Genomic DNA, 25,047 nt, shown 5'->3' on the forward strand with positions numbered 1-25,047 from the left:
TGGGAACCTTTGTCAGGTATTCTGAGCGGTGCTACCACTAATTATACCTGTAATAAATTCATTAACTGAGCATCAAGTGAACGACAAATACACACAAGTGTAGGGTTATAACAGAAAACGTGGATGACAACAAGGGAGTAGTAATCGTATTAGCGACGCAATCCGAAATCCGAAAATGCTTTCACTGCATGGATACTCTTTTATTATTAAACTATAACAATCATATAACTATTTCCAAATGACGACATCCGATGAGCTTCTTTTTGTCTGTTTGTTTAGGCTGAAGAAATTAATTAACAAGCGCCCTTTGTCGAAATCTTTATAGATCACGGTTAACCAATCAGTGTTCAAAAATGAGTAAAACAATTATTGCCTCCAAGTTGATTCAGCTGTCCTTGCAGACGGTTGCCAAGTCTCTTGTCACGCTCAGTTGCGTTGCGTATCATCCGGGTACTCACGGGGACAAAAACAATAACAAAGGCAACCACCAGCCCCGGGGAATTGCTTTAGATCAGTTCCCCTTTAAGTCTCATTTCAAGAGACGTCAAAAGATGGTACTTGTTGTATCCCGCTTGGCGCTTGCCAAGAAGGGGAGATATATAACAAGGGCTGGTCGGGCCGGAGTCTTTGACCATCTTAAACTGCTAGCACTATAAATCCGGCTTAAGTCCGGACTAGAACAAGCAGCCACTCACGTACACGTTAATTTCATCTGACCTCAGTTCATTGTGAATATATCACTCTTCAGATCACGTATCAACAAGCGCCTTAACATAAATACATAAAAATAATTGGAAATGGTTATTTTGACAAAATACTCTATCTTAAAATCTGGAATGAAAATATGCATGGTAAAAGCAGGTAATAAACATAATTTTAAATGTCACACCCGAGCAACGAACTCTCGCGACCTCCTCTTGCCAAAGTACAAAGAAAAATTCATTACAGAATAATGTCTCTCTTCGACTATTGAGACGAACCCGGCTCCATTGTCTGACGTCCTATTGTGACGTCACATACTCAGTATGAGATCTCACGATTCCTTATTTGTCAGTCCGGAAACAAACGATTCGTAACACTCATCACAATTTTGAAATATCGACTTAAGCGAGGAGGACCTGTAATTGCTTCTTTTCCTGGAAGAAGATATATATAGGACTGGGTAGGAATAGCTTCCATCTGTCGGCAACTTTACAGAGGAAAGTTTTCATTTGATGTGGAAAGGGTTGTCAAAAAGGATTTCTGCGGGAAGGAATTATCTTCTGGTAAGTGAAGTAGTTGGGGGGTAAACTTATTTTAATGTGGTATATTTGAAATAGGCTTACCGTTTCCAAAACAGTTGGTATCATCACTATTTGATAGTGATTCATAAACACATGCTCATGATATGGTCGGAATTGTACAATCGACTCTGCTTTTAGTGAACATTTTCTTATGATTATGGAAAGATGTTGTCGGGTTTTTTATTATAGAATCGTGAACATTAGTTTTAAATGTTGATTCAAAATAGTTCTATTTGACTATTTTGAGTGTGGCGATTTATGAAACAACTGTGGTTAATATAATGAAAACACAAACTCTTTATGTCGGTGTATTGTAGTTACATACAATTTGAGACCCGTGAAGATTCCGGGTTGGAATAGGTCTTCAGCAACCCATGCTTGCCGTAAAAGGTGACTATACTTGTCGTAAAAGGCGACTAACGGGATCGGGTGGTCAGGCTCGCTGACTTGGTTGATGCATGTCATCGTTACCAATTGCGTGGGTTGATGCTCATGATATTAATCACTGGATTGACTGGTCCAGACTCGATTATTTACAGACCGCCGTCATATAGCTGGAATATTGCTGAGTGCGGCGTTAAACAACAAACCAACCAACAAACATACAATTTGAAGAAGAAAACGTCGACGAGACTAACCAGTCTCGCTTATCACCCGAAACAGATTCCATGGGTGTGAAAGGCAAAATAGCGGTGGAAATGATCACAGGAAAGCAGTGTTGACATCAGGCTTTCGAGAATAGGGTAAGGTCGTCCTGCCGTACCAGGACCACCCGCCACTCAAAATTTGCATACTTATTTTTATAAAGTTAAACCACGATTACCAGCATATTATATGTAAATTATGAATGATTATTTCTGTGTCATATTTAGACCTTTATTCTATTGTGTTTTTTTCAAAGTCTTATTTGTAATTCACCAGTACATTCCTATTCTACCCATGCTGCAATCAATTCGATAAAACTCAACATCTGAGATTCAGTTTCATTATAAATCTCATGTCGTTAAAATATGTTGGAAATATATCGTTACAGTTTTTGTAATAGAAATGTCATTCACACATCATATACTGCTGTCTATGTGTAAAAAAATACACAAGTCCATAAAGGTATGTTCATATAAGTACAGTACTCTAGAGAAAAGGCAAGGTGTTATATGGAGTAAAAATTCCATTTCTATTTTTAGTCAATAAAATATATTTAACTAATTAATTATCATTGTCGTATTTTATGTCTATCATATCTTCCAAAATGCCTGACGTTAACGTCAACGAGTATCACCAAAATGTACGGAGCTGACGTCGGAGAGGCTAAACCTTAACTGGTCAGTATAAGTACACAAGCAAATGTGGCTTCATTAGTTTCAGCGCGGAATAGTTCACGGGGATCCTCCGAGATGTTGCTGTTTACTTAAAACAGGAATAATTAAGCAGTAATTTCTCCCAGACCCTCCCCACGGCGGGCGTCCCTTGTAACGTAAGTTAAACACGTTGAATAATTTAACAGCGTTAATATAAGGGCAATAGAGAGTTGTTAATGACTGCCAAAATCTTTACTCTGAATAGCGCCTTTCGTCTAACGCCCACATAGTAACGTCATCAATGTTTGTTTGTTTGCTTGTTGTTTAACGCCCCACTTAGCATTTGTAAATATTTGACAGAATGTTTTTGGTCTGATCCTTATCGTGAACACCAGGTGTCATCACTGATTTTCGGTGATCCATTCATATAATTGTCACCTCTATTTTGCCCTTTAAGCCCAATTGAATCTGTTTCGTCGGATATTCAAGACTGGTTATTCCCTGGCGTGGACGTTATATATACATTGGTCCATTGCGTACCAATTGTACCCGACTGCGCAAAACGTTGCTCATAATATCAGTTTGTTCGTCTCTGCCCAGATATGATTGTTTACTTGCCGCTGTCGTATTCCTAAATATATAGTTGTGTGCGGCTTAAAACAACAAACGGTTAGTATGGTTTTATGCCGCTTTTTAGCAATATTCACGCAATATCACGGTGGGGACACCAGAAATTGACTTCACGCATTGTACCCATGTGGGGAATCGAACCCGGTCTTCGGCGTGACGAGCGAACGCTTTATCCACTCGGCTACCCCACTGCCAACAACAACAGGATTAATACATCTAAGTATCACGTAATGACATATGTTTATGTAAAAACATAAAATGGATCGGAACAGAAATCTAACTATTGTTTGTTTGTTGTTAAACGCCGCATTCAGCAATATTCCAGCTATATGACGGTCCAACGGTCCGATTGTGGAACTCTATTCCGTTATCAGATCGAAATTCTACGATTTCTGGTTTTAAAAATTCTTTACAAAAGCACCAGCCCACGTCACCTGCGTACTTCGCATATGGAAAAGAAAATATAATATCTTACCCACAAAACAGAGATACATGTGTAGTCAATTGAATTATGATTTATATAGAATTGGTTTAAAAGATTACCCCAACTATACATGTTCAAATACATGTGAAAATGCATATCAGTATCTCATGGAATGTTCATTGTTTAGTCATCAGCGTGAAATTATCTTTAACAGCCTTAAAAATATTGTTTATTACGTACCTGTTGATTTCCACCTACTGTTATGTGGCAGTGCAGATCACGTTGTTCCAGAATATGAAGCTATACTTAAGGCAGTACAACATTATATATTACAACATACAGATTTGTGTAAAGAGCTGTTCATTCAAACTTCAACTTCAAATCTCTCTCTCTCTCTCTCTCTCTCTCTCTCTCTCTCTCTCTCTCTCTCTCTCTCTCTCTCTCTCTCTCTCTCTCTCTCTCTCAAAATGTTATGTCTCTTCTATAGTGTTGTATGCATATGTTGAATTTGAAATTTGAATTTTTGTAAATACCAGGGAGAGGGCAATCTAATTTGGAAGAACTTGTTCCCCAATCCCGCCCATTCCTTGTGAATAAATACGTTTAAATCAAATCAGCTGCTGAAGGGGCTCAGGAGCATGTGTTGAATGTAGAACTTAATGCATGCACTCATCGTCATGCTTGACTCGGAAAAAGTATTTTTCAATTTGGAGTGATGACAGCTGAAGTGCAGGGACATTAACATGTTTGTGCTGATAAAGGTTGAGACAAGCTATCTATGTACTATGTCGATGTACATAACAGGTGTATACGCTACTTCGTTATATCGATCGAGTGGAACTGTTCCGGTAGTCTCTTGTTGTAATTGAAATTGCACTGAGATATCAGCGTGTGATGTTCAAGTTCCCCTACCGTCAGGGTATGGATGTAAACAGCAGGTGAACGGTCGTTATTGGTGACGGGACATCTGCTTTAGTGTCCCAACGTTCGGTTAATAGCGGATAATTAAACATTACAAGTTGGATATAAGCAATGCTGATGTTATGTGACCAAACAAACCACAATGTTGAAATAGTCTGCCTTTGGAAATTGCGGGCCGTTTTATTATAATATGTTTTTGTTTGTTTGTTGTTTAACGCCGCACTCAGCAATATTCCAGCTATATGACGACGGTATGTAAATATAAGAGTCTGGGACAATCCAGTGGTTGACATCATGAGCATTGATCCACGCAATTGGGATACGATGACATGAATCAACCAAGTCAGCGAGCCTGACCACCCTATCCCGTTAGTCGCCTCTCACATGGGTTGCTGAAGCATTTACATTGATGTAAAACTGACTGAAGGCTTTTCAGTCGACATGTGCATTTTGACAATTTACAATATTGAGATGACAATAATCCCTCAATTGAACATTTGGCCCAGATTAATACAGATTGTTTCATTTTATGAATGACCTATCGCTGTTGTGCAGTAATTATGTACATTAAATGTATTTCTAGCTTTTAAGTAAAAATGTTCTTCAGTCAATCATAAAATATAAGAAAAAGAATAAAAATCATTTGGTTAATAAGGACTGTGTGTCATGGTGGAAAATAATGTGATTTGCCCCATTCAGAGACCTGACCTTCGTGTAGATTTATGTAATTTCGCAATAAGTGGTATTGTTCTGTGTCATCAAGCAAATGCTAGTCTGGTTTAGCAGAAATCTGTCATTTCATTTCAAGCCATTTTTTCTTGTAAAAGTGACCGTTATGTTGTGTTTTTTCAGCGTCAGTACTCATGTTTCCGGTGCTTTGTTTCGTCAATTATTGATAAATATACACGTTGAAGAAATATAGTGATATGAATTGCAATGCTAGAAGTTTTAAGTATACAGTAAAAGATTCATGCGTTGTTCGTCGCCTGGATACGTCAACTCGAAATAATATGTTTAACTTCAATCATGGTTTACTTACAATTACTGTCATACCGTAATGTCATTATTGTTTTGCTCTTGCAGTACGTGCAGACTTGCCTCATGTCATAAATTATTGACGTCAAGTTGAAAGATGTTTTTTCAAATAAAACCTTGACTCATTAATATGAAACAATTCTTGAACTGAAAATAGTACTGTACGAAACTAATTGAAAGAAAACGAACACAAGCTAAAGGTCTTCTTTGTGCCGTCTTGTATCTAGTTGACTACGAAAACCTCTTGGCATTTGAGCTGCTTCTGACGCCACAGACCGTGTGAGGGATGTTCATCTGAGGCCAGTTTAAAGGCATTAAAATGAAACCTGACACCGATTACTTGCGTTGATGATGAATTACTTTTATTACAACGGTAAATACGTCAACCAACTTGTGTTACAAGCTTATCAAAACACAGGGGACGTCTTCAAGACAAATCGTAGAAAAAGCTTATGTTTTCCGATTTGTGAAAAAAGATAAGTTTTCGATACGCTGGTATATTATTAAGGGTAATAAGCCGAACTGCATTGCAAGCAAAATGATGCGAAAATCATGGTTGTTTTGTCAAATAATTGACTTAATAAACAATTTCTAAGTTTTGATTCCTATGTTACGTTTCAAAAGTAGGTTGTAAAGTCATACTCATGTCTATAACTCTCATTTATACGACAGTAACAAATCTTGAAATTTTGAAATCGGTGCACAGTTTTATTCTATCTTCTTGCCGATTTAGAGATTTTGTCTGAGATGATGGCTTTGCTATATGATACTGCGATGTTGTTGAATGTAAATAATAATGTAACTGTAATTATGGAAGATAACCCAGTAATTAAACACTTACAGAACAATACTTACCTTTAATGCCAATTATACAATGTCTGCTATTTCTCATTTCACTATCAATACACTGCTATTTGTATACGTATCATGTTGGGAGAGGCATTCAGATAAGCAAAATTTGCTTGTTTGCAAATCCCTCCACTTTATGGAAATAAATATGTTTATATCATTTATACACCTGGACAAACGATAAGTACAGTTTACTATGTATTTAAATATTATTCAATATTATTTGACACCCTAATCTTTTAATTTTATGACCAAAACATTTAATTTTGTTTGCAACGTGTCAAACACATACTGAAATTAAGAAACCGAAGTCGATGGCGTGTAACTGGTCCACAGCATTAGTTATTTGATAACCCTCTCAACTGTTGTTTCATATCACCTGGGGCAACGTATACTGTTCTTGTACCAACATCCCAAGTGTTATCGGTCATACAATGGACATTCATTAAAATGAAATCAATGTCATATATGGTCAGCCCTTCTTCCAGGTGTATATATTACCAGTTTGTTATTTCATTCACGCATTGACTGAAGTGCAGAAAAGGCCATGCAAATGATGACGTTACTTTGAAGACGAGAGGTGTTTGTTTGTTCACGATCGAAGGCAAAGAAAGTTTTTGTATGAATCTTAGATTAAATTAATTCTGTAGAAAGCGGAAGAAGAGTTTCCTTGCGAGGTTGCCATCTATAATAGGTGAACGTGTGAGAACTAAAGATTACAGGTTTATAATCAGAATTGGCATATTTATATCGATTGCGGTTAATTATAGTGTTCGGGCACCTGCTGACTTAGCGATGTCGTCATTTAGATCAGCCGGACATTTATTAGGCTCCATGTACATAGACCATATCTATCGAGATTCAATTAACAGTTGTTCGTTGTCTCAGCAGTGGATTATGTTTGATGAGAAATGTTGGGCTTGCAACATCTTTGCATTTGATATTTGACACACGACGTTCTACAGGGACATCAGACGGATTCACAGATGACCCATGATACCAGTGAGTAGGCTGAAAATATAATATGTATGACAGTTGTGTTAACTTTCTGGTATCTGTATGTCGTAGGCGTTTTATATTCAGCTCAGAACGAGCTGTCAAGCCGTTGATTCGTGAAGCCGGGTTCGAGTCTTCATATGAGGGCAATAGGTGAAGTCAATAGGTGGCCCACGCAACGATATGGCTGGAGTTATGCTCATTCATTCACTCACTCTAAGTGTTTGAGGCAAATATTCTTGTTTGAAGATATTTGGTTCTATTAGCAATATATACATGTGCGCTGCAACTCAAGTGAGTTTAAATTGTATGCATATTTTGTAAAGAAGTGAGTATGGTTTTACGCCGCTTTTAGCAATATTCCGGCAATATCACAACGGGGACATCAGAAATGGGCTTCACACACTGTACCCATGTCGGGAATCGAACCCGGGTGTTCAGCGTGAGGAGCGAACGCTTTAACCACAAGACTACCCCGCCGCCCTTTTTAACAGATGCAACGTAAGACTTGTTGCGTGTCTCTTCTAATATTGTAAACGACGAGTACATTCTTTTATTACAAAAGAACTGACATACAGGGTAAGAAATATAACCTTCCCGATTACATGTAGAAATCCCACATCATGCATTCCAGGGTGACAACGAGACAGAGGATTTATGGAGTGGCATCATTCCGTATTGCCCTCTGTGTTGTGAACTAAATTACCCTGACTAACCTGCTATCAAAAGACAACAGTGACGTTACAATTACACCAATCCCTGACTGTTCCAGTTAGTTACTGATCAGCACACATAAATACACACTCAGGGCTCCGGGTCGTTACCGATAATTGTAATTACCCCAAACAGATCACCATACCGGCCTGGGATTCTAATAATAAGCGTTTATCAAGGACAATATAGGACATTATCAAGAACCCAGAACAGGAACGTGAACATGGTCTACTGATTGGTCTTGATAATAAACCAGAGCTCATCTTGTGACCTCGGCCTTTTCTGGCTAAACATTGATATACCAGTAGTTCAATACCCAGACGATATAAGTACATGTATATCAGATTTAGCTGATTACTGGTGTATGCAATTATGTTTAGTATTTGTGAGCATTAACTCGAAGTAGTGAGTGAGTGAGTTTGATGTTACGCCGATTTTAGCAATATTCACGCAATATCACGGCGGGGGACACCAGAAATGGGCTTCACATGTTGTACCCATGTCGGGAATCGAACTGGCGTCTTCGGAGTGACGAGCGAACGCTTTAACCACAAGGATACCCGACCGCCCCATGACTTGAAGTAAACAATAATAAATATCCTTCGAGGCATCCATTAATTGGTTAAATGCAGGGCTACAATTTATGTATAGGTATACTCAAATCATGCATGTGTATACGCAGCTGTGTTAACATGTATTGCTATTGGTATGATGTTTTTCGCGAACACCTGGTATATTCACTATTGGATAGTGATCTATAAACACTTATGATACAGTCGAAATTTTACAATGGACACTTCTTTTAGCAGATATTTCTGTTATGACACAAGGTGTTCGAGAAAAGTCTCTGGTGCAAGAACACAATGGCGTTGAGTATCGTTAGCCGTGCTTGATAGTGTTGATATTGGTTTTAAAGTTTTACATTGTTTGATGGTGATAACATTGGTTGATTATGCATGGTGTTAAGCCATATTGTGACCACATGTTCATTGTATGACCATTCATTGATATTGTGAGCGTGGCTTGATGTTATGAACGTAGGTTTATAGTCTATTGAGAAGTACATCAATGGCCTGGTCAGTCTGGACAGAACAGGCAGCTAAGTCCTTTGTGTATACAAATCGAAATGCATTCTACACTTACCAACACGTTAATTCCGTGGCACCCCTACGGAGGTAAAACAGAGACTTACATGAATTATTCATTGTCACTTAACTATTTATTTATTAATTAGGAGATGACCATACCGTATTTACCATGTAGGGCTTGGTTACCAATAGATTTAACCGCGCTAAATTGAATTTGGAACCGAATGGGGCCATGATATATTTTTTAAATAATTATTTTAAAATGCCTACCGATAAGCTATGAGAAGGACGTACTTTTCTATAACTATTACCTTCCGCGGTGATGCGAACATCAAATCGACTGCTTCAATCAGAGGTGATTATTGTGATTTGATACCTCTTGTTGACCAATCAGAATCGAGTAATGACCACATTCATGGTAGAATCATTCTTACAGTGCTAATCTAGTGCTTATCAAATTGAATACTATTGTTTGCATGTATGTCAATACGAGATTGTACTCTGCGCGATAATTTAACCAAATAACGTCTATTGTTAAGAAGAATGTGAAGACTGAAATGAGAAGCTTCATTCAAATGGCTTCACGAAACCATAAGAGGAAATTGAATTTACTAAATCTTTCATTGATCGCTTGTCTAGTACTTCATTCATTCAACCAGTGCTGTGCTTGCTTAATGAATCGTGCTATATATAGATGAGGAAATAACCAGTTTAGCATCCTAATTGTTCAACAAAAGAAGGTAATTGTTTCAAGGCCCCATTCGGTATCTGAGACGGTTATGACAACAATGAGAAAAACATCAAACGGAAGGACATACACAGATTTAAAATTACTTCCACGAAATAATTAGATGACAATTTTAATTGAAAAGTTTTAAAATTTCCGGAGTGCAGAGTGAACATATTTATAATAATGACAATATGATAATACATAACTATAAGTCTCTGGATAAATAAATGTTATCTACAATATACATTTTGTGAGTGAGTGAGTGAGTGAGTGCGTGCGTGCGTGCGTGCGTGCGTGCGTGAGAGGCTTCAGATTTAACGCCGTCGTCTATAGAATGTCAAATCTATTATCTATTGACACGATAATATGCTGACAAACCTGCAATCTGGATGAATCAGGGATTCGAACCACTCGAACAAGATATCATGTTATCCATGATCCCGCAATGAAGTCATTGGGTCATTATGTTATAAGTATGAGGATACAAGATATGACACAGGGAACTGACATGAAATCAGTATATGTTACATATGGCTGTGGGCCAGACATGTAGTAAATGGCAATTGCGAAAAATAAGTATAGCATTGATTCCAACTAGTTCTAATAACCATGATTGTGAACACTGACAAGGTCCTCTGAGGTCGCCATGGAAAGTAAGGCCCAAGTTGCACTGGGGTTCAAGCCTTGTCACTTCAATACAATAAGCGTTGATGAATCCAAACGTACCATATGTCCTCGACGAAATTACCGTGGATTCAGTACAGACGCCATTGAGAACACTGCCTTAAATGCGGTTTATACAACAGTCAATAGTTTCCCCGTTGTCGTTCTCTAATTTCCATTTGTCGTGATGGATGAGGTTCGTGGTTACCGCTCCGGAATCAATGAAACCTGTGGAGCATAGGCTCGCAACACGCGATCAGACAATCTGAATAGGATGTATGTATGTATGGTGAGTTTTCTTATGCTTAAAACACTTCCGGATTTGCCTGGTTGTGATGTTTATTATTGAATTCAGGTTTATGTAAAGGTGCAATAATGCAATGCATTATTTAGTACTGTTAACGTGCATCACGCTGCAAGTAGCATTAACCAAGTCAGCGAGCCTGACCACCCGATCCCGTTAGTCGCCTTTTACGACAAGCATAGTCACCTTTTACGGCAAGCATGGGTTGTTGAAGACCTATTCTACCCCGGAAAATTCACCTGGATAAAAACGCACAGCCCGTGGGTCCACTATCACCTGGATAGAAACGCACAGCCAGGGGGTCCGCTATCACCTGGATAGAAACGCACAGCCAGGGGGTCCGCTATCACCTGGATAGAAACGCACAGCCAGGGGGTCCGCTATCACCTGGATAGAAACTCACAGCCAAGGGGGTCCGCTAACACCTTGATAGAAACTCACAGCCAGGGGGTCCGCTATCACCTGGATAGAAACGCGCAGCCAGGGGGTTCCCTATCACCTGGATAGAAACGCACAGCCAGGGGGTCCGCTATCACCTGGATAGAAACGCACAGCTAGGGGGTCCACTATCACCTGGCTAGAAACGCACAGCTAGGGGGTCCGCTATCACCTGGATAGAAACGCACAGCTAGGGGGTCCGCTATCACCTGGATAGAAACGCACAGCCAGGGGGTCCGCTATCACCTAGATAGAAACTAACAGCCAGGGGGTCCGCTATCACCTGGATAGAAACGCACAGCCAGGGGGTCCGCTATCACCTGGATAGAAACGCACAGCCAGGGGGTCCGCTATCACCTGAAGAGGCAAATCCTGCCAATTCACCCATTCACTCAAACAACTTATATTAGATTTTCGTTTGGATTGTCTCAATTACTTGGTAAATGTAAACATGGAAAGATGACGTCAGACGAATTATGGGCTTGTGTTTAGATTATCCAGGATGACAACAAATTTCATTCCATTTGACTGAATATAATACACCATGATCAGCATAATGACGTGAATGTGTTGTTAACGATGAATGTTTTTTAAGATGTACAGCTGATCTTTTTCTGTGTCTCTGTTGATAGATTATTCTACCTATCTAAATCAACTCCCTCCCTCGACCCGCCACAATACTGATATTTCCGTTTGCCAATATTTTTATATCTATTGGTGGACATTTGTGAACATTCTGTAAATGTTAAATATGTGTTGAAATAACATGCCTTTGTTGTAATTCAGGTAGTTGCCAACACTGTGGTTTGTTTTATGGCGGGTGCTACCGTACCGATAGGCCGGAGCATGCTTACCCTTTTCGCGAACACCTGGTGTCGTCACTGATTTCCAGTTATCAATTCGTATAATTTTCACAGCTATTTTTACCTTTCCACTAAAAGGACTCTGTTTGGACGGATAATTGGACTGGTTATTGCATCTGTGATATCCACCCTACTGTTTCATTGTATGTGTTTTAACAAACCCATATAAGCTCCCGTCGTTATATATCTGAGACATTGCCGATGCGAAGTAAAATTCTAACTCGCCCACTCACCGCTCAAGGCACATTTGAGTGGGATGGCCCACGAGTCTAACGCCATATGAACTGTGATCCATTACCTGGGTGTTTCGAATGCACGATGTATCCCTTGATCTGTCAGGGTAACATATCAGATCCTGTATCACTTGATCACGCAGGTATTGATTTAACGAATAGTGTACCTAAATACTGCTTAAACTCGCGTTACACCCAAATCACAATCCCTCTCATTCTGCCATCTCGTCTGTTCATGTTCCACGATATTATCTGTTTGATTTAGGCTCCTTAACCGTCATCAGTCAGGAGCAAGTTTCAGACATAACATTGAAATTTTCATTAAAAGAAGATCAAATACATAAGTCCTTCTTTATGATTGCACATCTGACTGCTTCAAAATGAACGTAAACTAGATCCATTTAGTTAGGACAATCCTTTGCTGTGTAGAAACAATCGTTCAAAATCAGGAAGCGTTCCTCCAGTAATGACAGAGCTATCACGAATACTCAAGAATGTCAATTCCAAATCAAGTCCCGACGAGGTCGTGGTACCAAGGGATAAATAAATCAACACGTGGCAGATGCGGAGACTGCTGGCAACTAGGAGGATAAAATAGACATCCCTTTGGTACCTCCTGCAGATTCACCCAGAATATTCCGATATTGTCAGTGCTCCCTTCTGTCGCCATCAAATTCTACTTTAAATACACAGATCGTTCTCGACTCAGTATTCACCATAACAACCTGTTACATTTATTCATAAAATGGATGCTTTAGTAAATCTTTAATAGTTTCATGATTTATCACAATATTCGTAGATATTAATAACACGACATGGCCATGAAGTCTGAGGTTCCAGAATTGGTTGTGCAGAGGTGCGCCCTTAATCGTGACAGGAGGATTTTGGATTCGAATCCCAGATGCTCGTGGGTTTTACCAAAAAAGTAAACGTGATGCACTGTAAAACTGAAATAATGTTCAAAGCGGAGTTACAGCAAACTCACTCAATCTCTCACAAAACAACAGTATATTTTCGATTCTTGCTTCGTGTCGAGGAGTCGTATTGTATAATCCAAACTCTTGAAAGTACTTTGCAAAGTTCATATGTAGGTCTTTTGTGAGTGATTTTCATGTCAGTCTCGGCTATATTCTATTGGGAAGTGTGAAGGTATCGCAATCCTCACCGAATGTCTGGCCCCAGATTGACCAGCTCATTAGTATCGGTAACAGTGTCTGACGTTCAGGCCGTCCATTGAGCTTAGACGCAAGATGTATGAGGCAACTTATATATATCCGTATTAAAGACGGCGGTCGCCGTTTAATGTAAATGTTTCATCGTTATTGAATAAAAGTCACTCTCTTGATAACCATTTTGCCTTAAGATGGTAAAGTGCAAATATTTGCGTCCATCCTCAAAAGATTCAAGCTTTTATAACATTATTAGGGATAATTTCACACTGCGACTTGCTTTGAACGCGCTGATTCACCCAATATATCATCGACAAATGTCAACAAAAGTAGTGACCCAAATATGTCCTGATTGTTTTATATATTTGGTACTTTATAAAGGACAATATTCCTTTCACACTAAATGACAATGCACCATGTTTGCTAAACGACAAAGGGCTACAAACAAGTTGTATTATCTAAACGAAACGTTTTAGTCCATTAGTGATCACGGGAATCAATTTCGTAACAAGGTGCTGCTGCTGCACTTGTTTAAAGTAACAGCCGTTTTAACCTGCCAAAATCGCTGTCACGGCACACGTTACAAGAAACGTTAATTATTAGGATTATAAGCTCTGAAGATGTTTTAGCAGGACTAGCATTTCCTTTTCACGAAATATGTTCACAAAAAAACTATGTGGAGCAATAAGAAAAAACTTATGATTGTACAAACAAAATCCTGCAGCCAAAAATGAAATACGACTGTGAGTGTGAGTGAGTGAGTGAGTTGGGTTTAACGCCGCTTTTAACAGTATTCCAGTCATATCATGGCGTGTCAGCTTAATGCGAGAGGAAAGCCCGAAGTGATGCAGGTCTCAGACGTTTACCACTTCGGTTAAACCCACGAGCACGGGTATGGTGCTGACAAACCTAGAAACATAATCGGGGCGAACCGGGATTCGAACCCACAATCATAGGTTTCTGGCGTGCCTAAGGGACGCAACTCTGCACAGCGAATCGCGGCGCCTTAGACGACTGGGCCACCCGTGCCCCCAAATACGACTGTGACCTACATGTATGATGCATCGCTACATCTGTGTGTAGGGTCATGCTCCTGAGTCAATCATAGACCAAGTGATGTCAAACCAAAATAAGCCCCAAATTACTCCAGTAATATACTATTTTTGTCGCTTTTCATTAAGTTATTCTTTGTGGCATACAAATAAACTTCTATTTATATTAAACGGGGTATTCATAACATGCTTCAGAGTTCGTAATATATTGCATGCCATGCCTCTAAGATGAAACATCTCCTCCGTCAATATGTTCAAAGTCCCAAAAGAGATGATCAGCTCAAACGTTATGTAAAGCCTGTTTAGACCACGATGTGTTATTAGATTCGGAGTTCTTTGTCCTTTGTTAATATCTGCCTATGACAGAAACGAAGCCATGTATGTATAGGTTATGTAGTAGTGGGTAGGTGTATTTTTATGTTGCTGTATTGATTCCACGCCATCGTAATTGATAGGCTGCTGCTATCCACAGAAAGTGTGGAGTGATAAATCCTTGGGTTGACATTGGCCAATTGAAGTGGAAGTCGATGCACAAGTCATCCATTATATTCAGCTTTCATTTTCGGACGGATGTAAATATGAAAAACCAGAGATAAATCAGTCTTGATTACTAGTATCTGCCGAAACAGATTCCATTGGGGTAAAAGGCGAATTAGTGATGTGAATTAATTACATGGAACACTGCGAATCAGTGATGACACCAGGTGTTTGTGAACAGGAAATGCTAGTCCTGCTAACACATCTTCAGAGCTTCTTACAATCCTAATAATTAACTTTTTATCGTCCTGCTGAAACATTTTCAATTCATCTCAGAGTCCTAATAATTAACCTTTTATCTTCCAGTTCGCTGATCGAGGCCGTTTTGAAGATTGCCAAAGTACTTGATTCGCACAAAGCGCCTTTATGAACAAGTGCCCCCGCCTTCGCCACTACGCCCCAAGGAAATAAGGAGAGAAACATTTGTGACTTCTAAAGGGACCACGTCTATTTCATCAAGCCACAACGGACCAGGAGTGTGAAGATGTTAGACATATCAGCTAATCTCTATTGATTTCTGCGACTGGTGCCTATAAAGCCGCTGCCAGCCCTGCAACCTCACACAACCACGAACGCCAGCGAGATGAGTGGGCAGCATGAGGATGAGAGGATGAGATCGTTAACGTTCAACTGTTCCAAAGCGGGCGCGTCTTGCCCTGTTGAAGACATGACACTTGAGACAGTCAAGTTAACTTTAATAGGAACGTTCCTCTTGTTTGTGTTCCTCACTAGTACTTCTCTAAACTCTTTTGTATTTCTTTTATTTTACAAGAAGTTCAAATCATTTACAATTTCAAACTGTTTCCAGCTCAACCTAACTGCTTGCAATTGTTTGACTGCGTTGATAATTATTCCATTTGCCTTTGCAAGTTTGATATACGGAGAATGGATTTTTGGACTTGTGTGGTGTCAGGTGACTGGTTTCGTTCTCAATTTTGTATTTGCTGCAAGTACACTGACTCTGGTTGTGATATCAATTGACAGATACTGTGCTATTGTCTCCCCCTTGCACTACCGGATGAAGATCACAAGAATGCGTTGCTATTTCATGATTGGTGCTGTTTGGGTTATTGCAGGAATTATTTCCATCCCACCCGTCGTTGGATGGAACAAGTTTGAGTTCCGCACTCATAAGATGATCTGTACAGTGAAGTGGGACAGTGATAACAAATATGATTCTTACTACAATCTGTTCCTCGTATGTATATGTTTTGCACTTCCCCTTATCGTCATGGTATGGGTCTACTCTGTCATCTTCCGGGCTGCCAAGCTCATTAGCCAGAAAACTCGTCGCAACAGCTTAGTCCCACGAATACTAGAAGAGACCAGTCACAGTCCAATAATTCTGGATAAACGACGCCGAAGCAGTACTGCTCCTATTCTGGGAAGGAAATTCAGCGTGCACAAGCTTGGTGCCCTCCTGTGGTACCGCGATGAATGGAGAACAGCGGTCACAAGCATCATTGTCTTTCTTACCTTCATTGGATGCTGGTTGCCTTACTTCACTGTCATCATCCTGGAGACTCTACTTCAAAGTGATCACAAAGTGCCACCATTTGTACAAACACTGTCCATTGCTCTAGCTCTTGCCAGCTCTGCAATGGATCCTCTGGTATATGTTTTTAGAAGTCATAAATCGCGGCAGGAACTTCGTGAGATCTTGCTTCGTAAACATGCAGCAAGCTCCGAGTCTATTTCCAAGCAGTACATGACACAAGAGGTGTACGACCCTTTAAAACAGAGAAGCTCGGTGCAACTTCTGGACGAAAAATGTGTTCCCTATTTTACCAGAACTGTAAAATGAACTCAGTCTGCCTTAACTGTATAAGTGTGCAACGATTCATGTCCTGTCTTGAATAGGATATATAAGACCTCAGATGTGGGGCGTGAGGAAGAGAAGAAAAAAAAGAGTTGGACATAAATGCCGGTGAATGGTTCTGGTTGAAGATAACTGCTGATCGTGTTAATGCTGGGAAGTCAGTGGATTGAAATATGACTTATGTGTGAAGTAGAAAGGGGATTGTTTTCAAAGAGATTGACGAATGTGAACTGAACCGTTGAACACCTGTACCATGTTTAAAGGTGAAAGTATTAAGTCAAACAACGATATCATCTAACGGACTTTACGTGAATGGTTTGTGACGGGTGCCACTGGTGGGTCAGGATAGACCCACCTGGTATCATCACTATCTTATAGTGATTCATGAACGCATGCCCATGGTATAGTCGGAATCAACAGACTCCGTTTTGACAGATTTCTTTGAATATGAAAAGGGATGTGTCGCTTTTTATTTTATATGATAGTATATGGGACATATCACAGCATGCGAGTCCTTTGACGTTGACCAAGTTAAAACGTGAAATGAAAATATGTATTTTTAGACTGGATTTACTGTTTTCCAAGCCAGTGAACTGAACTTATGTTTGACAATCATTCTTCATGTTTCTCAAATGTACGATACTCGTTTTTGTGAACAAAATATATAATTTATATTTGATATGTTGATATTGGAATGTGAAATATACATTTCATTGTTAAATAATGTTTTAATTGTCAGAGAAAATATACCAGAGTCAGAATCAAAGTTTTGACTGTATTTCTGCAGGCTTGAATACAATGTAGATATTTTTGACTAACTGTAGTAAGTATGATTGATACCAGATATATATTCCAAAGAAGTGTGTATGTGTAACGATCTGCAACTTTGCATCAAGATTCATTACTTAGAAGTCACCTACTAATTTGTATGCTAATGAAATCCTTTACCATTAGAATATATTCTTCGGATGATTGTTTTACACCTTTTTTACTGAGTATTTGTGTACACAAAAGTATTGGATCCCCGATTACAATTCCTATATGCAGAAAGATGATTGGGTTTTAATTGAATGTAGTGTTTTTTTAGATTTTTGTCAGTCAACTATTATCCTGCATTCCGAACAAAATTATATTATTTTCATAAGTTTTCTTATGTTTACAACTTGACGGGACGGCATCGATTGCCATGCATCAAACTGGTTGACTTTAACATAATGCACAGCAAGCTTCGTGACTACACGTGAATTAACTCCCGGTGTTTGCAGTGCAACATTATGCATCAAAAAGATGTTTCATGGTTTATGAATGGAATGATGTCCCTATGAATGCTTGGGTGCTGATATTTGGCCGCGGTGATACAATGTGATTCCAGTTCCTGTGATTCGTGTCGTATTTTGTTGCAGTAGTTGTTTATATATTTCAGATTATGTATTTCTTATTGACTTGTTAATTTTTATATGTCCGTACACAGTAAAACTACACCACGCACTTCTGTTTGGTGGTGCTTCGTAATAAAAAACTATGTCACTTACACAATTGTTTGCTTCGTTCTCTCAGTAAGGTTGTCTGTGACAGTAAAATGACAGCAATTCTTGACAGACTTGTCAAAGTGGGTATGGCGTGTGCGTGGGATGTTTTGTTTGTTTGTTTGTTGTTTTACGACGCATTCAACAATATTCCCGCTATATGACGGCGGTCAGGCGGTTGATGCATGTCATCGTATCCCAATTGCGTGGATCGATATTCATGATGTCAATCTCTGGATTGTCTGGTCCAGTCTCGATTATTTACAGACCGCCGATATATAGCTGGAATATTGCTGAGTGCAGCGTTAAAAAAGAAACAAACATAATCGAGTCTGGACCAGACAATCCAGCGATTGACATCATGAGCATCAAACCACGCAATTGGGATACGATGACATGCATCATCCAAGTCAGCGAGCCTGACCACCCGATCCCGTTAGTCGCCGCTTATAATAAGCATTTGGTGCTGAAGACAAATTCTAACACCGGATTTTCACGGGTCGGAAGGAATGTTTATTACACATTGCAACCAAGCAATACTGTTCAGAGGATATTGTTGGAATATTGCTAAAAGCGGCGTAAAACCATACTCAATCACTCACTTAATGGTCCAAGCAATACTGTTGATTAGAGGGTATTGGTTCTCAAGTACTGAATTTGGCTAAGGCTGTATGAATGATCAAAATAAATAATGCTACAGAAAATGTTCAACAACTGGAAATAATCATACATTCTGTAAGCAATTACAGAATTTGCCAATAAGAGACTGATAACGTGAGTATCAACTTCAGAAGAACAGGTGGGCGAGTGATTTTTGTTTAGCGCAGCTTTTAACAGTATTCCAGTTATATCACGGCATGTCAGCTTGCTGTGGGAGGAAATACTGAAATGACTCAGGTCTTAGACGTTCACCACTTCGGTGAAACCCACGAGCACCGGTATGATGCTGACAAACCTAGAAATATAATCAGGGCGAACCGGAATTCGAACCCACGCTCATATGAGTGAGTGAGTGAGTGAGTTGGGTTTAACGCCGCTTTTAACAGTATTCCAGTTATATCGCGGCATGTCAGCTTAATGTGGGAGGAAAGCCCGAAGTGATGCAGGTCTCAGACGTTTACCACTTCGGTGAAACCCACGAGCACGGGTATGGTGCTGACAAACCTAGAAACATAATTGGGGCGAACCGGGATTCGAACCCACAATCATAGGTTTCTGGCGTGCCCAAGGGACGCAACTCTGCACAGCGAATCGCGGCGCCTTAGACGACTGGGCCACTCGTGCCCCCCCACGCTCATATGTTTCTGTCGAGTCGAAGAACGCAACTCTGCACAGCGAATTGCGGCGCATTAGACGACTTGGCCATCCAAAGTGTGTAAGTAGCTGGTGCTACCGGTTGTTTGGTTGGTTTGTTGTTTAACGCCGCACTCAGCAATATTCCAGCTATATGACGGCGGTCTGTAAATAATCGAGACTGGACCAGACACTCCAGTGATTGATATCATGAGCATCGGTTCACGCAATTGGGATCGATGACATGCATCAACCAAGTCAGCGAGCCTGACCACCCGATCCCGTTAGTCGCCTTTTATGACTAGAATAGTCACCCTTTACGACAAGCATGGGTTGCTGAAGATCAATTCTTCCCCGGAATCTGGTCTTCAGAAACCCATGCTTGCCGTAAAAGGTGCTACCGGTAGGACAAGACATGTTTACCTTTTTTGGCGAACATCTAGTGTCATCACTGATGTACAGTGATCCATTCATGGCCCAATGGAATCTGTTTCGGGGGGACAACAGAGATTGGTTAATTTCTGGCGTTGACGTTATATAATCAAATTGTATGTAAATGCAACACACCGACATAAATGGTTTGTTTTTTCCTTATGATAATGGCCAAAGTTTGTTTGTTTGTTGTTTAACGCCGCACTCAGCACTTAAATGAAAGGCATACATTCAGCATCCATCACATTCATGTTTTCGAGAAGGCCATTTCGTTTTGCCGAATTTCGCTATATTTGTTTGTTGTTTAACGCCGCACTCAGCAATATTCCAGCTGTATGGCGGCGGTCTGTAAATAATCTATCTGTAAGCCAGTGATTGACATCCCGAGCATCGATCTACGCATTTGGGATACGATGACATGCATTAACCAAGTCAGCGAGCCTGACCACCCGATGCCGTTGGTCGCCTCTTACGACAAGCATAGTCGCCTTTAACGGTAAGCGTGGGTTTATTCGCTGACGTCAAATTATTCACATAACGCAAACAAATCGCATAATAAAAAGCACATACAAGACAAAGCTTTTATTTGCATCCTTTCAACAATCATCGTCGCGAATTGTTTAAAATATCGAAACTTTTCTTTTGTAGTTTTAAAACGAAAATGAAACGAACAGTAATGGGGTTCTTTGTGGGAGCAGCCAGATCGCTTCAAACATCACAACAATTAGCAACTCCGTGTCTACTTTCGTGCCCCTTGACGTCGTGGACAGGAAATCGTGCCAGTGCTGTTTCTGTTCCATTCTAAAAAGCGGTTATTAAATTCAAGACAGGAATACAATATGGTTCTAGCTACCACGACCCATCTCCTTCGAAAACATTCTGTGTATTTTTTATCCGAATGCAATAAACCTTTTAATCATTTTTTGGACTTCAACACTGTGAGTGACCTCCAAGTATTGAATGTTCCCAGACCTGAAATACTAACCCTGCAGACACATCGTCTTTGGGCCTCATTCAGCCCATGGGGGTTGCAGAATAATGTATATGGATTTTATAAACTGAAAGAATCGAGGATATTCGTTCGGGGAGTCGAAGCTGGAGTAATACGTCTCTCGCGTAGAGGATCCATAACTGTCCTGCTCTCAATGTTTTATAACAATCAATACGTTTGCGCCTCAGTCGCTCACAGAGAATGTGATGCACTGCTTTCCTTGTCCCCATCCATAATACGCTATCACTACAAACAACTTTTTCACAATACAGTAAACTACGGTTATAACGAACTCAAAGGGACTGCTAATTTTAGTTCGTTATAACCGTAGTTCGTTATAAGCATATATACAACATAACTACAACAAATAGTTGGGACCAAAAAAGTAAGTTCGTTATATCCGTCAGTTCGTTTTAAGCGTGTTCGTTATAACCGTAGTTTACTGTAGTACCAGTCTTGAAAGATTAACAAGTCAAACTCAAAAAGGCTTAAATACGGGTCTCATGGAATGATTATATAATTCACGTTTTAATATTTATAGGAAAATTCAAAGATCTTTCCTCAAACCACCAGGGAGGATGTGCTGAAAATAGGTTTTGAGATTTGCCTTTTCTTGAACCTATGAATTTTGAAAATTCCCTAACGGCTGACCAAAAGGAGATACCCTTTTATCTTCATGCCAATAAATTGGTGGCACTTCAATCACATCTCCCCGTGGGATACATGTGCTGTGTGGGAGTGTGTTTAATTTACCGAGCGGTACAGTGAATGATGCTTCTTGGGTCTACCGGCCGGGTTTGACTCCCCGCAGTTGCACTGTAACAAATATCCCTTCTTAACAAACTTAGACGCCTATTGCAGAACAACTATGTTCTATTTATGGTTGAAAGAGTTATCTCTGCAAATCAAAGTGTACCATTGCTCTGAGAATGACATCATCATTTGCAGGATAAAGGTATGACACCCCATTTAGACCATTTTCCAATAATAATAATAATAATAATAATTATCAGCCTGACTGTGCCAGGATTATCCAAACCCTCTTTGCTGCATGTTGTATTTAACCTGTATAATAATAATAATAATAATAATAATGGCAAATATGCGGACCTCGCTTTCGAAATGCCACGCTTGCATCCCAAGTACCAAGTTGTCCGACTCCCCATTGTTCTCGGTACCTTAGGTCTGTTGACTGACACTGGGAGAGTACCCGGGTTTGCTACCAGGAATACAGCCCTTCTGACAATCTGGGTAATGCAGAAGGCTGCAGTGTTGGGGAGTCTTCACATTCTCCGAAAAGTTCTGGGTGGGTTTGACTAGGCAGCGCTTCCTGGGAAAAGTCCCATTCGCTGTCTGGGCTGCGTGATGAAGGGGCAAGGGCCCTGAGCTGATGATGAGTCTAACCAGCCTGACCCGGCCAGGATCACCCAAACCCTCTTTGCTGCATTTTTTATTTTAATCCGTAAATAATAATAATCGTAATAATAATAATATTAATAATAATAATAATAATAAATCGAACGATTATAATAGGGCTCTACAGCCTTTCGGCTTGGAGCCCTAATAATAATATTTCATTTTATATTATCCATTTATATGACTGACGTTACTTATCCTCGCCTGATTTGACAGTTGTGCGCTGTACATGAGACCACATATGATAACTGGGAGAATATCGATTTTTGCATTAGAAAACAGAGAAATAACGTGCGTATGCGTTGATGCTGACACGCACACATTATACAAATAGGCTAATAGGTTTGGGGAAATGTGTTATATTCCCATTTAACTATTTTAATGTCGAGATAAATGCGCACGAACATGGTGAGGTCGTTTAAACAAAATTGATGACTGAATGACATCCACGAACCTTTTGTACCAACAAATGACGAATTCATTTTCTCAGAAAAAATGATTTATTGTATCACGTTATGTTGATGTAAATTTCATTTTCAAATAATGCTGCACACAATGGGTAATATTGCATTGAATGAAGCTGTGAACTGTTCAAGAATCAAACAGTAATTTAAACCAAATGAAATCGATACTGATGCTACGGGGACGCTTTGATTCTGGAAATGCAATGCGACGGAGGCGAAATGAAATAAAAACATCCTTTGTTTGTTATGTCCAGCAAACTGAACAGCGATTGGAGACATTAGTGTAATCACAAAGGTTTAGCCGACTTTCTATCGGCTTATTGGCCTCCTTGTCTGATCTGGGATGTCCGCCACTATATCATCAGGCTCTCGTGCTCATTTCCTGGGCCGACCTGAGACAGTAGCGAATGTGATTACTCGTAATTCTACAAATTACATCCATTTCAGTCGACCCTGTTGAAGTGTCCAACCCCTCGCCTGTATTTCCTTCGTCCAGAGGCCATTGCTTCCGAATGATCATTTTAGAGTAAAACGACTAAATAAAATCCATACTAATTCTCGCATTTTCCGGATAAATAATGCGGTAAACGGATAAAACATGTTTGCTCACCATATTTATTAAACGAATCATTTACCAAGTGAAAGCAAAGATTTTAATTACACATAGTTGGCTCACGCATATAGATGTGCATGCGCACACACACTCACACTCACACACACATACACTTTTGTACCGTTTAGCAACACTTGCGACAGCATCACAAATCAACAACAACGTTGACAGCTGATGGATCAGGTGATTGAATTTCATGTTTGTATCTTTAGATGTCTAGTGGGAACGACCGGAAGAATATGCCTAATCCCAAAGAGTTGGAGCTCAAAAACATGTAGGCGTTAAATGACTACTACTACTACTACTACTACTACTACTACTACTTTCACTTATACTATTTACATGGAGCAGAAAGGAGCCAGAAAGGGAATTTGGGGGTTGTAAGGATCAACTGTTGGTTCAAGATATGATCATTGAATAGGCTAAAATTTACCACCGTAACCTCTCAATGTGTTGGATAGACTACAGAAAAGCCTAGGATTCTGAACCTCAAGAATGGACTCTGAAGTCACTGGACTGCATGGACCTCCCCCAGCGCCTACTTGCTTTACTCAAGTCATTAATCAATTGCTGGTCAACTCAACTTGACAAGGGCAGGTGGTGACTTCGGACCTCATTTCTATTAGAGGAGATATATTTCAGGGTTAGTCTTTTGTCCTTTACTGTTCTGTTTATCACTTAATCATTGATGCTTTTCGCTAAGTACAGATCCCTAACACCTCTTACTCACCTCCTTTACTTGGATGACCTTCAACTTCTTGCAAAAAGAGAATCCAAACTGACAAAAACAGATGCTCCTTAATGGCGTCCTTTGGGCTCGACAAATGCAACATTCTTCATCTGAAACGTGACAAGGTAGAATAGAGAGGATCGGCCAGTTAATTTGGGGGATGAGTTATTGACCATCGCGTGTAAGGTGGGGCCTATACGTACTTAGGGGTGCAGGTTAGAGACAAATTCCAGAATGCCCATTTAAAAGATAAACTTTGGGCAAAATACAAGTTTTGACTTAAGAAAGTCCGCAGTTCAGAGCTGAACGAACACAGTAAAGTTAAAGCCACAAATACTTATGCTGTACCCGTCCTTTCGTATTCTTTTGGTGTTATTGATTGGACGAAGCAAGAAATTCAGGGTATTGACAAACTCCCACGTAGAATAATGTCAGACAACAGATCCGAACACCCTCAGTCTTCCCTCAATCGCTTATATTTACCAATCATAATGGGAGGGCGTGGTTTGATAAATGTGGAGTCTCTTCATGATGGA

General features: G+C 39.8%; 1 protein-coding gene across 1 annotated transcript; it reads left to right on the forward strand.

Moving 5' to 3' along the window:
• The first annotated feature begins 15,541 nt into the window (after positions 1 to 15,541).
• Positions 15,542 to 18,560, forward strand: LOC124137888 (G-protein coupled receptor 161-like). Its single transcript, XM_046504364.2, has one exon. The coding sequence runs from the start codon at positions 15,811 to 15,813 to the stop codon at positions 17,029 to 17,031; it is 1,221 nt and encodes a 406-aa protein (XP_046360320.2). The 5' UTR covers positions 15,542 to 15,810; the 3' UTR covers positions 17,032 to 18,560.
• Positions 18,561 to 25,047: the final 6,487 nt, after the last annotated feature.

Source organism: Haliotis rufescens, unplaced genomic scaffold, assembly GCF_023055435.1.
Source record: "Haliotis rufescens isolate VD_foot unplaced genomic scaffold, xgHalRufe1.0.p SCAF_57, whole genome shotgun sequence".
In the NCBI taxonomy this organism is placed as follows: Eukaryota; Metazoa; Mollusca; class Gastropoda; order Lepetellida; family Haliotidae; genus Haliotis; species Haliotis rufescens.

Bases quoted from the DNA above. Each gene is read 5' to 3' on its own strand.
- LOC124137888 (XM_046504364.2), top strand. From the start codon at position 15,811: ATGAGTGGGCAGCATGAGGATGAGAGGATGAGATCGTTAACGTTCAAC.